This window comes from Hakea prostrata, chromosome 9, assembly GCF_041222555.1.
Source record: "Hakea prostrata isolate BN-2017 chromosome 9, UWA_Hpros_2, whole genome shotgun sequence".
In the NCBI taxonomy this organism is placed as follows: Eukaryota; Viridiplantae; Streptophyta; class Magnoliopsida; order Proteales; family Proteaceae; genus Hakea; species Hakea prostrata.
The window spans coordinates 19,955,956-19,975,781 of record NC_142608.1 but is presented as its reverse complement, the minus strand read 5'-3'; the positions used below and the strand labels follow the sequence as shown (position 1 = coordinate 19,975,781).

General features: G+C 38.1%; 3 protein-coding genes across 3 annotated transcripts; 2 read left to right on the top strand and 1 right to left on the bottom strand.

Moving 5' to 3' along the window:
* LOC149004957 (uncharacterized) lies at positions 1 to 842 on the top strand. Its single transcript, XM_089135753.1, has 2 exons — positions 1 to 168; positions 273 to 842. The coding sequence occupies exons 1-2, from the start codon at positions 1 to 3 to the stop codon at positions 840 to 842; spliced, it is 738 nt and encodes a 245-aa protein (XP_088991879.1).
* A 795-nt stretch (positions 843 to 1,637) lies between these two features.
* LOC149004956 (uncharacterized) lies at positions 1,638 to 2,454 on the top strand. The gene is made up of 2 exons (XM_089135752.1): positions 1,638 to 1,805; positions 1,885 to 2,454. The coding sequence occupies exons 1-2, from the start codon at positions 1,638 to 1,640 to the stop codon at positions 2,452 to 2,454; spliced, it is 738 nt and encodes a 245-aa protein (XP_088991878.1).
* A 13,861-nt stretch (positions 2,455 to 16,315) lies between these two features.
* LOC149004955 (UPF0481 protein At3g47200-like) lies at positions 16,316 to 17,862 on the bottom strand. The gene is given in 5 exon segments (XM_089135751.1): positions 16,316 to 16,618; positions 16,621 to 16,644; positions 16,647 to 17,222; positions 17,268 to 17,648; positions 17,760 to 17,862. Coding segments are annotated over 5 exon segments (1,383 nt in total). The 5' UTR covers positions 17,859 to 17,862.
* Between the last annotated feature and the right edge of the window lie 1,964 nt (positions 17,863 to 19,826).

The window sequence follows — 19,826 nt, the reverse complement described above, 5'->3', positions numbered from 1 at the left end:
ATGGAGTTAACGGTGGAATACCTGGATGTGATCTTAATCTCAGCAGGGCTCTTGATTATGTTGATCTATCATATCTTCCTCATCTACAGAATTTTCAGATCTCCTGAAACAACAGTAATTGGCTATGAAAATCTCAACAGGATGGCATGGGTTGAGAGAATGATGCAGGTTTGTTTAATTCTCGTTCTCCCTAATTGAACTATTTAGCTGTATAATCAGATTAATTGCCTCCTAATCTTGATTAGTGGGTGTTCGAAGTTTGAAACGTGCAGGGTGACATGAAAAACACAAGCCTAGCACTAAATGTAATATCAACAAACATAACAGGTGCAACCTTCCTGGCTTCTGTGAGCCTCACGCTTAGCTCTCTTATAGGTGCATGGGGGGAAAGCGCCCCTGGAAATCTATTCAAGAATGTCTACGTCCATGAAGACACAAAAGGCTCATCAATTTCCCTCAAGTACATGAGCATGCTCTTAGCTTTCATGCTGGCATTTGGGTCATTTGTTCAGTCTGCAAGGTACTTAATCCAAGCTGATTTCTTCATAAGCACGCCAAACAGCGACATGCCGGTGGAGTATGTGCAATCGTCGGTGATCAGAGCCAATAATTTCTGGCAGCTGGGTTTGAGGCTGCTCTACTTTGCGATGATTTTCATGTTTTGGAGTTTTGGTTCAATTCCTATGTTTGTGTCATGCGTGGTTTTGGTGTTGTTTCTGTATTTCGTGGACTCCAATTCTGTACCTATGCATGATTATGGGCCGTTGAAGAAGGAGGAAGACAATGGTTCCGACTACAGTGGAAATCCTCCGGTGGAGGAGTTCATCACAACAGTTGATTAGGACATTATAGCACCGCCCATTCTGAATGCACTCACGGCCATGTTATTGGAGCAGTTATCCAAAAGAGACAAACCTACGTAGGTTTTTCTCCAGCTCTTTTGGGTCCCATTGGAAGGCTCTCTCTAGGAGTACAATTCATGATGACCTTCTACACAGACATCAAGTCATACCAAATCCATCATGGGATATAGTGGATTTCATATGATTGGTTCCTAAAGTGTCTGGAAAGTCTTGTACAAAGACATGATCCAGCCACGATTCATATGACTGATGTCCATGTATCGTTTAAGGTAAATATTGAAAATGTTTTTGTACCGTAATGTATATCATATATATGAAAAGCATTTTTGTACCTAATTGTACAACCAAATCGTACTAGCGTGTATCATAATTCTAGACTAGAAACTAAGGGTAAATGAACAATTAGAATTTGAGAGGATAATTTTCCATTTAGGGAGGGAGCCGTTTATGAACACTAGTCCGCACAAATGTGTGTCGGTGAAAGCGAGTCCAATTCGAGCGAATCAATCGATCCGATTCCAAGAGTACGAACAATGCTTCCGATTTCTTTATTGCGCTTTAAGTGTTTAGCTAGGTTACCTGCCCCAGTGAAGGACATTCAATGTGTATTTTATAAGTTTCCAGCCGTTCCCATCCTATTAGGTACTTCCATTACGTCTGTTGGTGGTTGTGTCCTTCACGCTTTCAACTAAACCATCATCAAACTCATCTCTCCCATGTTCGCTAGATGGAGACAAGCAGAAGCAGAAGCAGAAGACAGGATTGGAATAGGTAATGGAGTTTGTGGTGGAATACCTGGACCTGATCTTAGTCCCAGCAGGGCTCTTGATAGTGCTTAGCTACCATCTCTACCTCATCCACCGACTTCTAAGGTATCCTGCAACAACAGTAATTGGCTATGAGAATCACAACAGGAATGCATGGGTTGAGAGAATGATGCAGGTGTAGTTAATTCTCTATCACTTTAATCAAATTGGTGACTTCATAGTCCTGATTATTAGTGGGTATTTGGAACTTGCAGGGTGATACGAATAACACAAGCTTAGCAATCTCTGTAATTTCAACAAACATATCATGTGCGACCTTCTTGGCTTCTGTGGCCCTTACTCTGAGCTCTCTCATTGGAGCATGGCTGGGAAGCTCATCTGGTAATCTCTTCAAGAACTTTCACATAGTTGGAGACACGAGTTCTGCCATTCTCTCTGTCAAGTACCTGTGCATGCTCTTAGCTTTCATGCTAGCGTTTGGGTCATTTGTCCAGTCGGCAAGGCACTTGGTCCAAGTTGATTTCTTCATAAGCACCCCACACACCGATGTGCCGGTGGAGTACGTGCAATCGTCAGTGATAAGGGCTAACCATTTCTGGCAGGTTGGGTTGAGGCTCCTCTACTTTGCCATGAATTTCATGTTTTGGATTTTTGGGCCAATTCCGATGTTTGCGTCATGTGTGGTTTTGGTGGTGTTCCTGTGTTTCTTGGACTACAATTCGGTGCCTTTACATAAATATCAGCCGGTCAAGGAGGTGATGGAAGATGTGAGAAGCCCAACACCATCGGAAGCGGGTGGTGGAGGAGTAGGTCTGCACAGTTAGGGCATTATAGGACCAACCATTCTGGGTGCACTGTTTGTAGGGAAGCTTATGTGTTTCCATGGTTCCTAACTGCTCTTTGTTATAGTACTGCAAAGGGCCAATTGGGACTGATAGAGATGTGCAGGCTTCGGGATTTAGCTTGTGAAATATTTTGAAAACTCGAAATATATGGTAATTAGATCGCAACCTCTTTTGGCTTTCCCTCTATGGTCGATCTCCACCAATGCCCTGATTTGGTCATGGTTGAGTGAACTGGCATCAGGGTCCATGGGGAGTGAAATTCCGTATCATTCTCTTTCTTTTTCGGTAGACCCACTCTTCTCAACTAGTAGAGATGATCTTATAGTCAACGTCAGAATTCAAATCTAGAAGATCATAAATTTAATAGCTGTGAATGGTTTCAACCACTTCTTGCCCCAAAAAAGAAAAGAATGGTTTCCACCACTTGGGGAAAAAAGTTTACGTCTATATTTCTTAAATTGGGGCTAAAGTAGGGGGTCTCTATTATGCCATATATTACGTTTAGCTCGGTCCCTTGTGTCAAAGTCCGTTGAAACTTGAAAGCGGTTAGTAAAATTCCAATTAAATTCAAATATTACCCAATTATCCTAAATAAAAAATAATTAATTTATACATGTTAACATATAGGTGGGTCTTCACCTATTTATTCATTGGTTAAGTTGTGTAAGTTGAACCACTATGAAAAACCATCTACCACCACTAGTAATGACTCACAACTGTAAGGATTTTAACGTGGTTTGACAAGATCGTCTACGTCAACTAAAGAAAAAGAATTTCACTATTTTCTGACAATCTCACCGCTCTTACACTATACACAGTATTACCTTTTTCTTGCACATCATACCTGGGTATCTCACAGAGACTATTCTATAGGAAAACCCATACTCTAATCCCCATATAATTACAATTCTACCCCTTGTACAACTAATTGACCCAAAGCTTATTTCAATTACCAAATACAACCAAACTCTAATCATATGGACTTGTAGAATACAAAACACCCAAACCCAATAATCTCCACCTTGACTTGAATTATGCAAACCACCTTGAAAAAAATTATTGTTGATGTCTAATCTGCAATCATCTTTGTCTCTATGCATCTGCCACACCTTATTGCATGGCTCACATCCCATCAGGGATAATTTTCATGATTGCCATTACCTAAACAAGCATGTCATTCACCCTCACCTAGGGTATACAACTCATTGTCATCGTACGATGTAATGCAGCTCCACCTTTTTTACTATTACACTCAGCTTCAAGAATCATTGTAACTTACCAAATTCGAAGCAAAAATCATCCATTTCTTTCTAGATTTACACTTATTCAGCAATGTTCATAATTTGAAAAACCTAAAAATTTTGTCTGTCACCTGTACCCTTTGCCCGAGTTCCAATCGGAGCTTCATCTATTTCAACACTCCCTGCAAGCTTGTATAGTTTACCGATCATCCGTCCCTGTATCACAACCATGGATCCTCTACTCCACCCTTCAAATAAATATTTGAAACCTTTAGAATCCAGAGTTCCCATTGAAATCAAATTCTTCCTTTTATCTAGCACATGTTGAAACGAAGTCAAAGTTTGCACAATCCCATTAAATAAGTGAATCCATACTGTCCCAACTCCAACAACCTTGATTTCTGCATTATTTGCCATTTTGACAATACCATTCTGAGATGTGTAATATGTAACAAACTGATCCTTGACTAAACACATATGAAGCGAACAACTAGTATTTAAAATTCAGCCTGAAGTATCCATACCTAATGATGTAGTTAGAAGGAGATGCCCTCCATCATCACTCCAAGACCCATCTAAACTTGCAATAGATGATTTTTCCTTCTTCTCCTTCTTTTTCCTATCGTCCTTAGGCCTTAGACATCTATATATGATGTTCTTTTGTGCAAAAATAAAAAACTAATTTTTGACCAGTAGACTTTGAGCGATCCCTTGATTTGTCAGACCTCTCCCATTTTATTTTCCTCTACCATGACCACCCCTTACAACCAAAAGCACTACTTTCATCTAACTTCATATCACTGCTATCTTTCTATCGTGTTTCATTCATCATCAAAGCAGCAATAACGCCATCAAATTTCAAAGTATCCTTACCAAATAGTAAGGTATTCACATTGTGATCAAATGATTGAGGTAGTGATGCAAACAAGGTAATGCCTTGTCCTCCTCTTTGATCTCTGCATCAAGAACCAAAAACTTTGTCAATAACTTGGACTTATACCTGATCTCCAGCTTTACTTGGACCTGCTCTGGATCTGCCAACCTAATAACCTCACAAAGAACGTTATCTGCAAAATATAACTGGATTGTATTGTTCGCTAGATCCCTCAACCCTTGCCTCTCAACTTCCATCATTGTCTCTTGCCTTTCTAAATTTTTTTTGAGAGCCTCAACAAATCCCTCATGCGTAAGATTATTTTTCACCCGATTGTTGTCACAAGATGAAATATTTATGACCATTGAAAGTTTTATAGAGAAATTTGAATGCTTCACCCCTAGCCTAGTTGTCTTAACTATGCCTTTCATACTTGTCATCAACCTGAATAACTAGTCCGTTGATCTCCGTAGGAACCTACAAAACAAAACCTCTTCGATCCATCACTTCAACTGACTCCAAAATGCCCAAAAACTAAGGAACACCTAATCTCACACAAAAAACCTTCACACAAAATCCCATGGAAACAACCTATAAGAAACAAATCCCATTAAAAAAAAAAACTATTTTTATTTTTGTTCTTCCTCCACCTAATCAAAAAAAAATTTCCTTCCACTTTCTTTGGTTCCACATCCCTTTTCCAATCAAATTACTTTCCTCCTTTACAATTTCATGACAACTTCCATGAAATCCCTTCTTTTTCTCTCCCTCTCTCTTTTATTTCACCATCCTAACCCTTAATTGTCCTCTTTTTTCCTTCTTTTCAACGATCAAAACCGATTGTTCTTTCTCATGATCTAAAACTAGTAGCTAGATGATCAAAGAAAGTTTATCAAAATTATAAGATTTCAATTGTATAATTCAGAATGGGTTCAACAAAGAAAATTGGAATCGAAGAAGTTAAAATAATAGAGATATCCTTACAAAAATTACACCATTATTAAAATCAAAAGAAAAATTAAAAGTTGAAACCATCATAGGAGTTCGCTGATAAGAATCGGCCGCATTCGAAAATGAATTTAGACTGATATGGACAAATTTCTTACCAGATATTCTTGTGGACAAAGGAAAACTCAAGTAAGAAAAACAATACTAAGCATTGAAGGAAAGCTTTACCTTATAAATAATTCATGAAAGCATAGCAAAAATCAAAAAATTGCGTCAAACAAAAATAAAGCTATGTTGCCTCTCTCTCTCTCTCCCCCCATAGACATGAGAGCTTGGTCGATGCAGCATATGACTATCCAAAATTACCCAACATTGGTGCCACTTCTCAAAATTTGATCGGCCCAACTTGGTTCATTAGATGATTATAATAACCTTTGATAGATGCAATACCTAGAGACTGCTCTTTTTCATGGTAGGGCACGGTGGAAGGAGATGGCCTCTCTTCTCAAAAAAATCCATTTGAGATTAGCAGGTTGGAAAGCTAACTGTGTTTAAATGATTGAAGAATCTACACGCACACTCGAACTGTTATTGTAATCACAATACTCCTTTAGAGCTGAAACGTACATGAAGTACTTTCTTTAAGGTATTTAGACACCCCGATTTGTGCAATACGGGTTCTAAAAGTGTCTTCACCCCAAGATCAGTCAGCCCAAACCTTTAAGGTTGCACCCCAGAAAGGTTTACTCAAGGTATAATTAGGTTATGTTCACTGCTTAACAGAATAACGAGAGAGAGAGAGAGAGAGAGAGAGAGGAGGAATTCTGTGTGTCAAGAATGAGCACGAAAATGAGTTTATATAGAGCCCCAAAGGCTGGGGGTGAAAGAGTAAGGCTATGAGGGTACCTTTCAGCTCAACTCTCTTTAGGAAGGTACCTCGGCTGACCTCCCTACTGAGAGAGTACCACTCAAATGGCATCTCCACGTATTCACCCAGTAGTGGGCTTTCCAGAATAGGGCCCATGACAAAATGTGCCTTCCGGACCAAAGCCCACGACCCAAGTCCCAAGTCATATAGATTTATTAATATTAATATATATCTATATAACCATAGCAGGGTCACAACAGGATTCAGGCTTGGTTCGTGTTGCACAAATTAATAAGACATGGGCCCTTACTATATATAAACCATATAATCAAATCCTCTCAACCCGATGTGGGACTAAATAAAACCATGGATAAAAGACACGATTTAAACAAATATTTATATAAATTAACTTTAATAAGTTTTGAACATACTTACAACAACCCCCCCACAATGGTTAAAACTTCAAATACAAAGGCTGAAGACTCAAGCAGTAGTGAACACATTAGACACAGTAGGACACTTCGTTGTAGATGTCTTTCGGACTTGAATCTACACTAGATCTGATAAAGCATGCTACAGAGTACCGGTGAAGTCTGACTTCTTGAACCTATCCTCTTCAGTGTAGCTGGCTACTTCACCATTCATATCCAATTGGTCGACCTTCTTAACAACCCCTTTATAAAGAAAAATAGACATTTTTATTGGCCTTGTCTCGAATCTTGGTCTCATAGATATTTAAGGAACTTTACCTGTGTAATATTTCCAACTGAAGGCGGCCTCACCCTCTATATCTGTTTAGGTCAGCATTAGGTGTGCACCACATTTGACACACCCCCACATTTCGTGAGCTATGCTTGATTAAGAGTCAGTTACTCATCCTATCAACAATATGGTAGTACTACTTTACTATAATTATTCAGAATGGGTATAGTAGTACAAACAGGTCATCTAGTGACTTCGTTGGTTACCCTTTGAACCTAATTCAGGATTTAACCTCTTCACATAGGTTGGTTGTCCGTCACATGACCTATGTCACAGGTCTTGATCCCATTCCCATAAGTGCTTCATTAAAAGCTCTTGTAGGCATAGCTTTAGTGAACATATTAGCTAAATTCTCCTTTGATTTCACGTAATCAATTGCAATTGTTCCTTCATCAATATATTGCCTTACAAGATTATGTCGAAGACTTATGTGTCTTCTTTTGCCATTATATACCCGATTCTTGGCTCTTCCTATAGCTGCTTTACTGTCACAGTGCAGCGATATAGGTGGCATTGGTTTGGGCCATAAAGGTATATTTGCAATCATGTTTCTATGCCATTCAGCTTCACTTCCAACCTTTTCCAAAGCTACGAATTCTGCTTCCATTGTAGAAGATGTTCCGCATGATTTCTTAACTAACTTCCATGAGATTGCTCCTCCACCTAGCATAAACACATATCCACTTGTAGCTAGTGTTTCTCTTGAATCTGAGATCCAATTAGCATCACAGTGTCCATCCAAAACAAAGGGATTTCCACTATAGTGAAGTCCATAATGCATAGTACCCTTAAGATACCGAAGTAATCGTTCAATTCCAAGCTAGTGCTCTTTACTAGGATTATGAGTATGCTGGCTAAATTTTCCAACTGTTAGAGCAATATCTAGCCTAGTACAGTTCATCAGATAAGTTACAGATCCAATAATCTGTGAGTATCTCTTCTGATTTACTGGTTCTCTAATATTTTTCTGAAAATTACTTTCCATAGTTAAAGGAGTTTTGAACGAACTAGAATCATAAAAACCAAACTTCTTAAGCATATTTTCCACATAATGAGCTTGAGAGAGTATAATTTCTCTTTCTTTTCTGATGATTCTAATTCCCAAAATTACATCAGCAGTGCCCAAATCTTTGGTGCCAAATAAAGAAAATAGCAGTTTCTTAGTTTGATTAACTATTTCTAGGTTTGTTCCCATGATCAACATGTCATCTACATAAAGTAGAATAAAAACACCCTTCCCTTGATGAAACTTACTATATAAGCACCTTTCAGAGTCTTTGACACTAAAACCCTTTGAAATGAGAGCAATATCAAATTTCTCATGCCACTGCTTGGGTGCTTGCTTCAACGCATACAATGACTTGACTAATTTACAAACCTTATTAGGTTGACCAAGAGATACATAACCTTCTGGTTGTCTTATGTAGATCTCTTCCTCCAATTCCCCATTCGAGAATGTCTTGTTTTTACATCCATTTGGTGTATCACCAAATTGTGATAGATGCAATAGCCATGAGAACTCTCAAAGTAGTTATTCTTGCTACATGTGCAAAGGTGTCAAAGTAATCTATGTCTTTCTTTTGCCTAAAACCTTTGACTACAAGTCTGGCTTTAAACTTATCTAAGGAACCATCAGGTTTCAATTTCTTTCGAAATATCCACTTGGTCTCTAACACCTTTGAACCTTGAGGAAGATTTACCAATTCCCAAGTGTGGTTAGCTATAATGGAATCTAGTTCACTCTTTATAGCTTCCTTCCAAAAGACAACATCTGGAGAAGTAACTGTTTCACTATATGTGAGAGGGTCATTGTCTATAAGATAGACTATCCACTCATCAGATGAAAATTTAGTTTTCCTTTGTCTTTTTCTTTTCCGTATAGGATTCTCATTTCCACTTGGAGTCAATATTATCTCATTTCCACTGTCTTGTGTCAATTCATGAGATAAATCAGCGGTTGTAGCCAAATCATTTCCATGATTCATACTACTACTTCCAGACTCACTATTAAGTCTATTAAATTGAAAAGGAAATATTCTTTCAAAGAATTCAGCATCCCTTGTCTCAATTATTGAATTTTCCTCACAAATTTCTTCAATGGTTCTTATAACCAAGCAACGGTATGCAGAACTATGTACTGCATATCCTAAAAACACACAGTCAATGGTTTTAGGACCAACTTTTCGCTTCTTAGGTTCTGGAATGGCTACTTTGACCAAACAACCCCATGTTCTCAAGTGTTTCACACTTGGTTTCCTTAAATACCATTTTTCATATGGTATCAATCCAATTTTCCTGTGGGGAATTCTATTTAAAACATAACACGAAGTTAATATTGCATCCCCCCACAAGTCAAGTGGTAAGCCAGAACTGATTAACATTGCATTCATCATTTCTTTTAATGAACATTTTTTCCTTTCTGCTATCCCATTAGATTCTGGTTGATATGGGGCAGTGGTTTCATGAATAATGCCATTCTCTTCAAAGAATTTACTAAGGCTGAAATATTCTGACCCTCTGTCAGTCCTTAGCCTTTTTATCTTTCTTCCAAGTTGATTCTCTACTACTCGCTTTATAAGACAGAAAGGCATTGCTGGCTTCATTCTTAGATTTCAGTAGATATATCATAGTATATCTAGAACAGTCATCTATAAAGGTGATAACATACCTAGTACCACCTCTTGATCCTTGTGATTTGAAGTCACATAAATCACTTTGCACTAGTTCTAGCAAATTCGTTTTTCTATCCACTGACTTATGAGGTTTCTTTGTAAATTTAGCCTCAACACAAATTTGACATTTAATCAGTGGTGGTTTAATACTATGTATAATGCCCAACTTACATAATTGAGATATATAAGGTGCACTACTGTGACCTAGTCTACCATGCCATAAATCAAAAGAATCAAGAACATAAGCAAGAATCGAAGTATTTATTAATTCAGTAATACTCAATATAAAGAGGCCATCATTTAGATAACCTTTTCCAATAAATACATCATTTTTCAAGAGAACTGCTTTGTCTACTTCAAAGGACAGTTTGAACCCAGCTTTATTTAGGAGCAGACCAGAGATCAGATTTCGCCTTATATCTGGTACATAGAGGACATTCTCCAACTTCAGAATTTTTCTAGAGGTAAGCTTTAGGGTATTTGTCCTTTTCCGATTACATTGGCTGGTTGAGAATTTCCCATGAAGATCTTGTCAACAGCATCAGAGTACTTGGAGAAGAAGCTCCTATCTCCACAAATGTGCCTGGTGGCACCTTTATCTATCACCCAGAATGTTGACTTTTCAACTATAAAAGCCTCTGTTATCATTGCAGTGTAGATCTCAGAATCAATTAGATTAGCCCTTGCTTTCTCTGATCCTCCTTTCTTCTTTACCCTGCAATCCTTTATGAAATGCCCAGGTTTGCCACACTTGAAGCATGCTCTCTTCTTCTTTTTGAAGGTAGCATCTTGATTGGGTTTCAGAGACTTATTAAATTTCTTTTTTTGTTCAGTCTCTACCAAGTTGGCCTTAGGCTTATTGGAACTACTAGGTTCGTTCCTAAGTCGGTTCCTCTCTTCTATTCTGATCCGAACCACAACACTGTCAAAGGCCCAGTCCTTCCTCTTCTGTTTCATTGAGACCTTAAAGGCACTCCAAGAGGAAGGAAGCTTGTGTATCAAGGCACTGGTCACAAAGGCATCTGGTAGAATGATATTCTCTTTTGCCAGATTCCCCACCAACACTTGATACTTGTTTACTTGGTCGGAGATGCTAGTCCCATTGACCATCGTAAACTCCAGAAAGGTTTCAACCACAAACCTTGAGTTACCGGCATCCTCAAGAGTATACTTCTTGACTAATGCCTCCCAGATTTCATAAGCAAATTCAAAAGAGCTATACACATTGTATAACTCATTTGACAACGCATTTAGAATGCGATTCTTACATTTGAAATCCGCAGTGAACCATTCGATCCTTTTCTGCTTGAATGAAGGGTCACCTGACTTATCAGGTTGGGGTTCACTCAGCACAAATGCTATCCTAGCTTCCATAAGTGTGAAATATTGCATTTGCTTCCAACGTTTAAAGTTCTCACCTTTGAATTGCTCGATTTTGTCAAAATCTGACTTTCCGGTTGGTGGTTGTGAAGCTTGCAGAGATGGAAGAGGAGTGTTGTTCTCAGTAACTTTCTCATGTGCACTTACTTTTGCAGAGTCCTTCATGTTGGTCTCTTTTCCAACGGTTGTGTTGACTACTTCAGTGTTGTCAGTAGCCATAGTAGAAAATTCTAAATACCTTAAAGTAGTTTAAACGATTAAGGAATCTGCATGCACACTAGAACGCGTTGTTGTAATCACAATACTCCTTTAGAGCTGAAATGTACATGAAGTACTTTCTTTAAGGTATTTAGACACCCCGATTGTGCAATACGGGTTCTAAAAATGTCTTCACCCCAAGATTAGTCAGCCCAAACCTTTAAGGTTGCACCCCTGAAAGGTTTACTCAAGGTATAATTAGGTTATGTTCACTGCTTAATAGAATAACAGGGAGAGAGAGAGAAAGAGGAGGAGGAATTCTGTGTGTCAAGAATGAGAACGAAAATGAGTTTATATAGAGCCCCAAAGGCTGTGGGTGAAAGGGTAAGGCTGTGAGGGTACCTTTCAACTCAACTCTCTTCAGGAAGGGACCTCCAGCTGACCTCCCTACAGGAGAGTGCCACTCAAATGGCATCTCCACGTATTGACCCAGTAGTGGGCTTTCCAGAATAAGGCCCATGACAAAATGTGCCTTCCGGACCAAAGCCCATGACCCAAGTCCCAAGTCATATAGATTTATTAATATTAATATATATCTATATAACCATAGCAGGGTCACAACAGGATTCAGGCTCGGTTCGTGTCACACAAATTAATAATACATGGGCCCTTACTATATATAAACCATATAATCAAATCCTCTCAACCCGATGTGGGACTAAATAAAACCATGGATAAAAGACACGATTTAAACAATATTTATATAAAATAACTTTAATAAGTTTTAAACATATTTACAACAAACTGTCTCTTTTGTTGGTAGAGCGGTTTTGATGCATTCTATGATTCAAGCTTTGCCTGTCTTTCATATGCAATACTTCTTGTTTCCTAAGACTATTTACAAGAAAATGGATTTCCTGTGCCAACAGCTTTGGTTGGGCCATTCCAATCATAGTAAACATCTTTCTCTTATTTCTTGGGACAAATGTTGTGCCACAAAAGAGCAGGAGCCTAGGTATAAAAAAAAAATGGAAAACATAAATAAAGCCTTCATAATTAAGCAAAGTGGGAGAATTTTAACTGAGACCGACTCAATATGGGTTAGATGTCTAAAAGCCAAATACTTTCCCAAGTTTACCATCTTTGACCCAAAAGTCTATGGCAGATCTAGATCTCATACTTGGAATAGTCTCAAAAAGATTATCACTCTTTTGGCCCAAATGGTGATGATAGAAACTTCTTTTTGGTTTGATCCTTGGCTCCCTAAAGCTCTATGGACGTGTTTAGGAGGGAATATGCCTAGCTTTCTTCACCAGGACCGTAGCCTTACTGAGGTTGCTAATAAATGGTTGTCTTTGGAATTTAGTTTAACCAATGTGCTTCCTGATATTGCAACAAATATCAATAGATTAACCTTGTTGATTGCAAGGATGAGTGGAAGTCCACGCTCTCTACAACTCGGCAACTCACTACCAAATTGGCCTACAAAGAGCTAACTCATGTTGATTCACATTCCTCTAACAATTTAAATGCTGCATGGTGGGAATTCTTTTGGAAGATGAAGACACACCCAAAATTTAAAATGTTTTTTTGGCGTCTTGTGCATGTAGGGGTCCCTATTAAGGAGATATTATCTCAATGGACAAGGGCTGACTCTTTATGTACACTATGTGGCTGAAGCAACAAATCAGTTTGGCATCGTTTGTTGATTGTGCTTGGGCTCTGCGAGTTTGGGCCACAAGACACTTAGGCCTTCAAGTGGACAGGCTACCCCACTGTAGTTTGATTGATATTTGCATTTATTTTCATTCACAACTTGATAAACCTTTGTTGAACTGGTTTATGTTCATTTGGTTAATAACTTGCTATGATATTTGGAAGGTTAGAAATGAGGTGGGGTTTAAAAAAAATACAACCTAATCCTATGTTAGTCATAGACTATGTTAATAAATGGATACAGGATTTACGTATTCAACCCCTGGAACTAAAGAAATATTGAGTCTTGTCCATAGATATCACATTAATATGGAATGTATTTGCAGGATATCTAAAGACTTAAGTATCAACAGTGATACGATTCTTATGTGTGCAGGAATCTTCTCCCCTACGAAAAACCAAACCATGGGTGGCTGGGATCTGATCAATACAAGTATGCAGTGGGAAGGGGCAGTAGCAATCTTCAACAATGAGGATGATGCAAACAGATGTATTATTGCTGGACTTCTGGCTGGAATGCGAGTGGCACAAACTAAAGGAATACCGGTCACAACTATTTGAAGCAACTGTCAACAATTGGAAAATTGGCTCCAAATTGAGAAAACGAGGTGGCCTATAACAGAAGCAAATGAACTACTACGATTAGGAGCTATCTTAGAAAATATAAAAATTAAACATTTTGACAGTGCCACGACACAATCTTGGCTCATCAATTTGTGTCAACATACTTTCATTGCTGAACACACTACAGATTGGGTGTATATCACTTGTTCGAACATCTGTACACAATAAACTTTTGTGTTTTCTATCAACCCAAAAAAAATTAACCTTTGATAGATGATTGTAAGCAACTTTCTTTTTGTCTGACATACTCTGCACAAGTTGACAAATGTTAATTGTGTCCATTTTTGACACAATCCATTTCCCATCCACCGCTCCACCAATGTGTGACACGTGTTTAACTAGACGTCTAATAGACATGACTAATTTCCATTAAAAGTTACCTTTAACCATATCCATTTTCGCTCCTCTTTACCACCAAGGACTACCGAGAGAAGATTGGAATGCCACTGGTTAGCGTCAACATCACTCCCAGGACCAACATCAACATTGGTAAGGGTTTCCTTTTGCGCATGACAATTGAAGGAGATGAAGGCAACCTATGAAAAAAGTGATGTCCTACCAAAAGCTGACCCACTTTTGAATGAAAATAATAGAGTACCCATGGCTAAAGTTGTTATTAATGTTAGCTTTTGGAACCGTTACACCCATTTTCTACAAGAAGTCATAGATGTAGAACCCCTCTTTATTGGGTTTTTAAGGGACATATCAATTGCATGAAGGGCGCAGAAACAATACAATACCAAATAAGCCATTACCCCTCAAGATAAAAACTCTACAACGCAGCAATAAGCAATAGGGATGGGTTCCTTTTTTTTTTTTTTCCCCCACCACTACTCTATTTCCTAACTTTGAACCCCCATATTTATGTATTTCATCCTATAAAATCTCCGACGAGTCATAAACCCAAATTGCTTCTGTACAACATCACGAAGAACAGGTCTAGCATTGGTAACATTAGTAACAGCAAAAACAAAACCCTTACCAATGCCTCCGCCAATCTTGGGAGTGCCGGTGGCATTAACTAATGGCATTCTGATCTTCTCTCGGTAGTCCGGTAAATGGGCGGTAAAGAGGAGAGAGAATGGTTAAGGGTCAAGGATAATTTTAAGAGCAAAAAAAAATTAAAAAAAATATTAACAGAGGAGGTCTTTTGCAGGGTGAAAGTGAAAGTTTCTACTTGCCGATCCTATTCAAAGATGGTTGCCAAGGCCCGATGAATGATGATCTGAGTCGTCCTCAAGTATAAAGCATACATCTAGCTATCACCATAACCATGACAAACTCATCTTTTCCAAGGCCAATGGTTTTAGAGTAACCTTTATGTGCCTTTGAATCCATTGAACAAGCCAACTATTGACAGTGAGTGATTGAAAAAGCAAAATTTTACATATTAGAAACTTGAATTAGGGGTTGCATTGAGTTTGAGAAGGAGAGAGAGAGAGAGAACAACAAGGTTTTCGTGGTTCTGTTGAATAATTAACTTATACGTCCATAGGAGAGTTGAGATAATTTCCACTAGTTTTGAAATGATTCATTACTTGCTCTTTATAGAGAACTCAGCAAGCTCAGAGTCCTTATTCTTCAGTCGTCTAGGACTTAGATAGTTGTGATCTTGTGGAGTCCCAATATTACAAGTCTTGTAGAGTTTGGATTTACATGAAACACTGGATAAAAGTTGAGATTACATAAAATACTAGATAAGATTTTGGCCAGGGTTTTACAATAATCATTATTAGGTTCAAACATTTCCAGTGCTGCGGATATGATGGAGTCCTTATCATCTTCATGTGCTGCAGATATCATAGAGTCCTTATCATCTTCATGTGCTGCAGATATCATAGAGTCCTTCTCATTTTCATGTGCTTCAGAGGTGGCGGCGGCTAGGGTTTTACCGGCTGCATGCTTCTACTAGGAGACCCTAGCCATATATGCTTGAGGAGAATTGGCGGCTAGGGTTTGGGCTGAATTTTCAAAAATGTCCTCAATACTACATGACTGAGTTGGGCAGCCACAACTACTGCCTCAACCTGGACAAGAGAGGAATCACATATGAATATTGCAATTACATGGAAGAGTGATCCCAATCTAGAGCTAGAGTATGAACAGATGGATGTAAGCTTAATTAGTAATCACATAAACCTAGACTTAAGTAAAGCCAAACACTCAACCCAACCATTCATGAGCTCTCAATTAGTTCTTTTTCCTGGCATTATTTGTAAATAAAGGAAGGATCAGAGAGGGTTTCTTTTTCATGTGTGTCCACTACTGTACTTGAGTCACAAAATGCAAGGAAGCGAAACCAACCGAACGTTGGACAACATTTCATGTCCATAACAATCCAGGGATATTAATCAGAGAATTTTTTTTTTTTTTTTTTTTTTTTTTTTGGGTGGGGATGGGTTAAAAAAGAGGTTCATGTCACCACTACAGTAACTCAATTACAAAACAAATGGAAGAAAAACAAGGGAATATGACAACTGCAAGGCTGCAACACATCATGGCCATGACGATCTAGGAATGCACAAAGAGATACATGACATAGAGTTTTGAGTATATTTTACTTTATAGATTGGAAGAGAGAACAAATAGTCTGTATAACGGTCAAGATGATGACGAATGCTGCAGCAGCTACTGAAAATCCTGCCCATGGCGAGTTGAAATAGGTTTGCCTCAAATTTGCCATCCTTTTATTCCATGATTTACTATAACATTCATTCAGATCCTTGGTTACACCGGTGAAGTAAGGGTTCCCGACAACAACATGTTTGACAATGTTGTTAAATAAGGTTGTTACATCTTCCGGGCTGCCAAGCTCGTTTATAATAATTCCTTTCTCCGTCAGCCGGTGTGACGTCATTAGCGAGTGTCAACGAGGTCATCCATGAAGGGCTGCATACTGCTGTGAAGTAACGATCGGTGTAGGGTTTATCTTGCTCAAAAGCAATAAGGTTTCTAAAGACGACTTCTGTCTCATCATGGATCTTGAGAGTTGGGATTGTCAATACTCCCTTTCTCATGTCGAAGTCTATATCAAATAAAGAAGCATTCTCCTTCTTCTGAAACTTGACACCAGCACTCTTAAGTTCTGAGGCATTATAAGGAAGCCACACATACTTTTCATTAGATGGTATCACCCTAGGAGATGATGGCATGAGAATACATCTTAAAAGATCAAGAAAATGCTTTGCTCCTCCCTTTGCCTGTAGTAATGATTCAAATTCTTGAACACTTGAAAAGGTTGGGCCATTTTGCGCTTTTGCTATTGGGCTTATGAGAAGCCAATATACATACCAACTGAATGAGAAGTACTCGTCATAGGGATCAACTATTAGGGCAAATAAATGCTCAAGAACAAACAAAGGAAGCTGATTTTCAAGCTTAATCATATCAATTCCAATTTCAACACACCATGACTCATTATATACAAAATGATCCTCCTTAATTTTTTTGGTAAAAGAATCATCCTTCTTACTTGAGTTGCTTGACTTACTTATAAAATCTCTAATCACCTCAAGGAACTCAAGTATAAAGCAGCTATCTATCACCATCATCTTGACAAACTCACTTTTTCTCAAGCTCATGGTATCTGAATAATATCTGCGAGCTTCTTCCTCCAAACCACTCAGAGCCTTGACACAAAACTCTAAAGTTTTTCCAGACCGATCTAGAAGGCGATACAGATAGTACAATTTATGCGTTTCCATGATTCGTAAGTGTTCGTCATTATGGTGCAAAGGACCAATTGAGACCGACTGAGGTGTATAGGCATTTGGCTTTTGCTTGTAAAGCCCTCTAGGAACACGGTATATAGTGTAACAAGATTGCAACGAACTAACCTCTTTTAGTTCTTCCTCGATGGACTCGATCAGTATATTGATTTCATCGTTGTTCTGTCGGCAATCATGATATCATTTATAACTCAAAAGTTTTTTCTTCATAAATGTTTTAGAATCACTAAAAGAATCAGCAATACTAGTGGCTATTGAGTGAAGCTAACTGACCTGTTCTAGTTCTTCCTCCTCAGACTCAATCAGTTTCTTTATTTCGTCATTGTTGTTTATCAATGTACTAAAATCACCAGAACTTGAAGCATTTGCCATTGACTGAAGCTCCCTATTGGTCTTTCCAACTGGTAGAGGACATCAATCATACGCAGTAATATAACCACAACTGGTAGCTAGATTATCAAAATAGTGTAATCAAAATAATAAGCTTACAACTGTGTGGTTCAAAATGGCTTCAACGAGAAGAAAATTTGAAAACTCAAAAAACAAAAACATAGAAACAACAGCAATATCCTGAAGCACCAACTTTAACAAAACTAAAAGAAAATTTTGCAGTTTCAAACCATTAAATGAGATCACTAATAAGAACCCACATTCTAAAAGGAAGTTAGATTGACAATTAATTAGGAAATCTGATGAAAAGGAAAGTTTCTTACGTGGAACAATCACTTTCTTGCGGATAAAGAAGACCTTAAGCAAGCAAACAGCAAGAGATAATACTGAAAATTTCTTGTAACAGATAAAAGGGGACTTAGTTTAATCTTACTGACTAAAATTAATAATGGAAGAAAAGAAAATTAAGGAGACACTAGTGAAGTTGGCTACTTCTTGACTTAAACAAGCAACTCGCAAATTTTAAAATCTCATCATCGAATACAAACTTGGCTACTTCTTGGCTCTTCCACAAGCAAGCGAGAATGGTATTGTAATGCTGGAGTTGTTTATTTGGAATCTTACCCTTCCCTATAGCTGGATCAGTGAAGATGCATGTGCAATTAATGGAGTTTCGAATCTATTAATGGAGAAGTTAGCCGTTGACAGAGCATGAATCATTTTAAAAACAAAGTCATCTCTTGACTAAATTTAATAGTCGACTGTTGCAAGATAAATAGGAATCTAAATTGTACCCTTGCCAAGTGTTCCTCTGTCTATTGGAGGAGACTAATAAGTCTACTTGCCCATTTTCTCTTCCCTCTTTTTTTTTATTTTTTATTTTTTAAAACCCATTAAATTGGGCCTCTTCTTTTCTTTATAGTGATGCTTTCTCCTATTTTTGTGATACAATAGGGCTTTATTAAGCCGGGGGATTGGGATATTAATATGCATTAGCAAAAGTCGAACCCGCAACCTCTTTACTAAGAGGTGTTGGTTTCACCACTAGACCAGCTCTGCGTTAGCCTTTCTCCTATTTTTATTGTAACATGTTAAAGTGAGCCTGATGACGGTGTAATTTTTTTTGGGTTAATTACTTTGTCATTTGTACTATAGCTTAATTACTATTTTATTCTTATATGTTTTAAATTACTAATCTAACTTTAGACTTTACTTGTAATTAGGGGTGTCAACGGTTCGGGTTGGGCCGGTTTCGGGCCGGGCCTAACGGTTTCGGATTGAAAAACACTCAGCCCAAACACGGCCCATTAAGAAAATAATGATTTTGGGCCGGTGCGGTTTGGGTTCGGGCTAACTAACGGTTTGGGCTAACGGTTTAGAATTGGGTTTACTAACTGTTTAGGTTCGGGTTTGACTATGTGTTTTGAGTACCTTGTTGATATGTGAAATTTATCAAGAGTATGTGAACACATATAAATATTAAGTTATCTCCAAGTCTTTTGTGTTGGGTATTTAAAATCAAAAACCTTTTTTTACAAAGAAATAGAACTTATAGAACTATTATACAAAAGAAAGCTAGCATTTTGATGAATTTTAATGGGTTGTCTCTGCTTATTTTCCTCCCCCTTCTTGACACTAGTAAAAATGGATCAAAATAAAACATAAAAAGATTTTCAAATGATAATACACTTGCTAAATATTTACTAAGCCTATCTTCCAAATGGCAAAAGCTTTCACAAGCTTGTTGTTTGCACATTCCAAAGCAAAAGAATTAAAAAAAACAAATGGATATTTGGGGTTTTCTTGTCTTTTACATTTAAATTTAAGTTATTTTATTTCTTTATAGCGGGTTTAATGGGCTGGTTTGGGTTTGGGCTAGTTTCGGGCCAAACGGTTCGGGCTAGCGGGCCACACACGGGCTGGCCCGGCCCAGCCCAGCCTGAACCATTG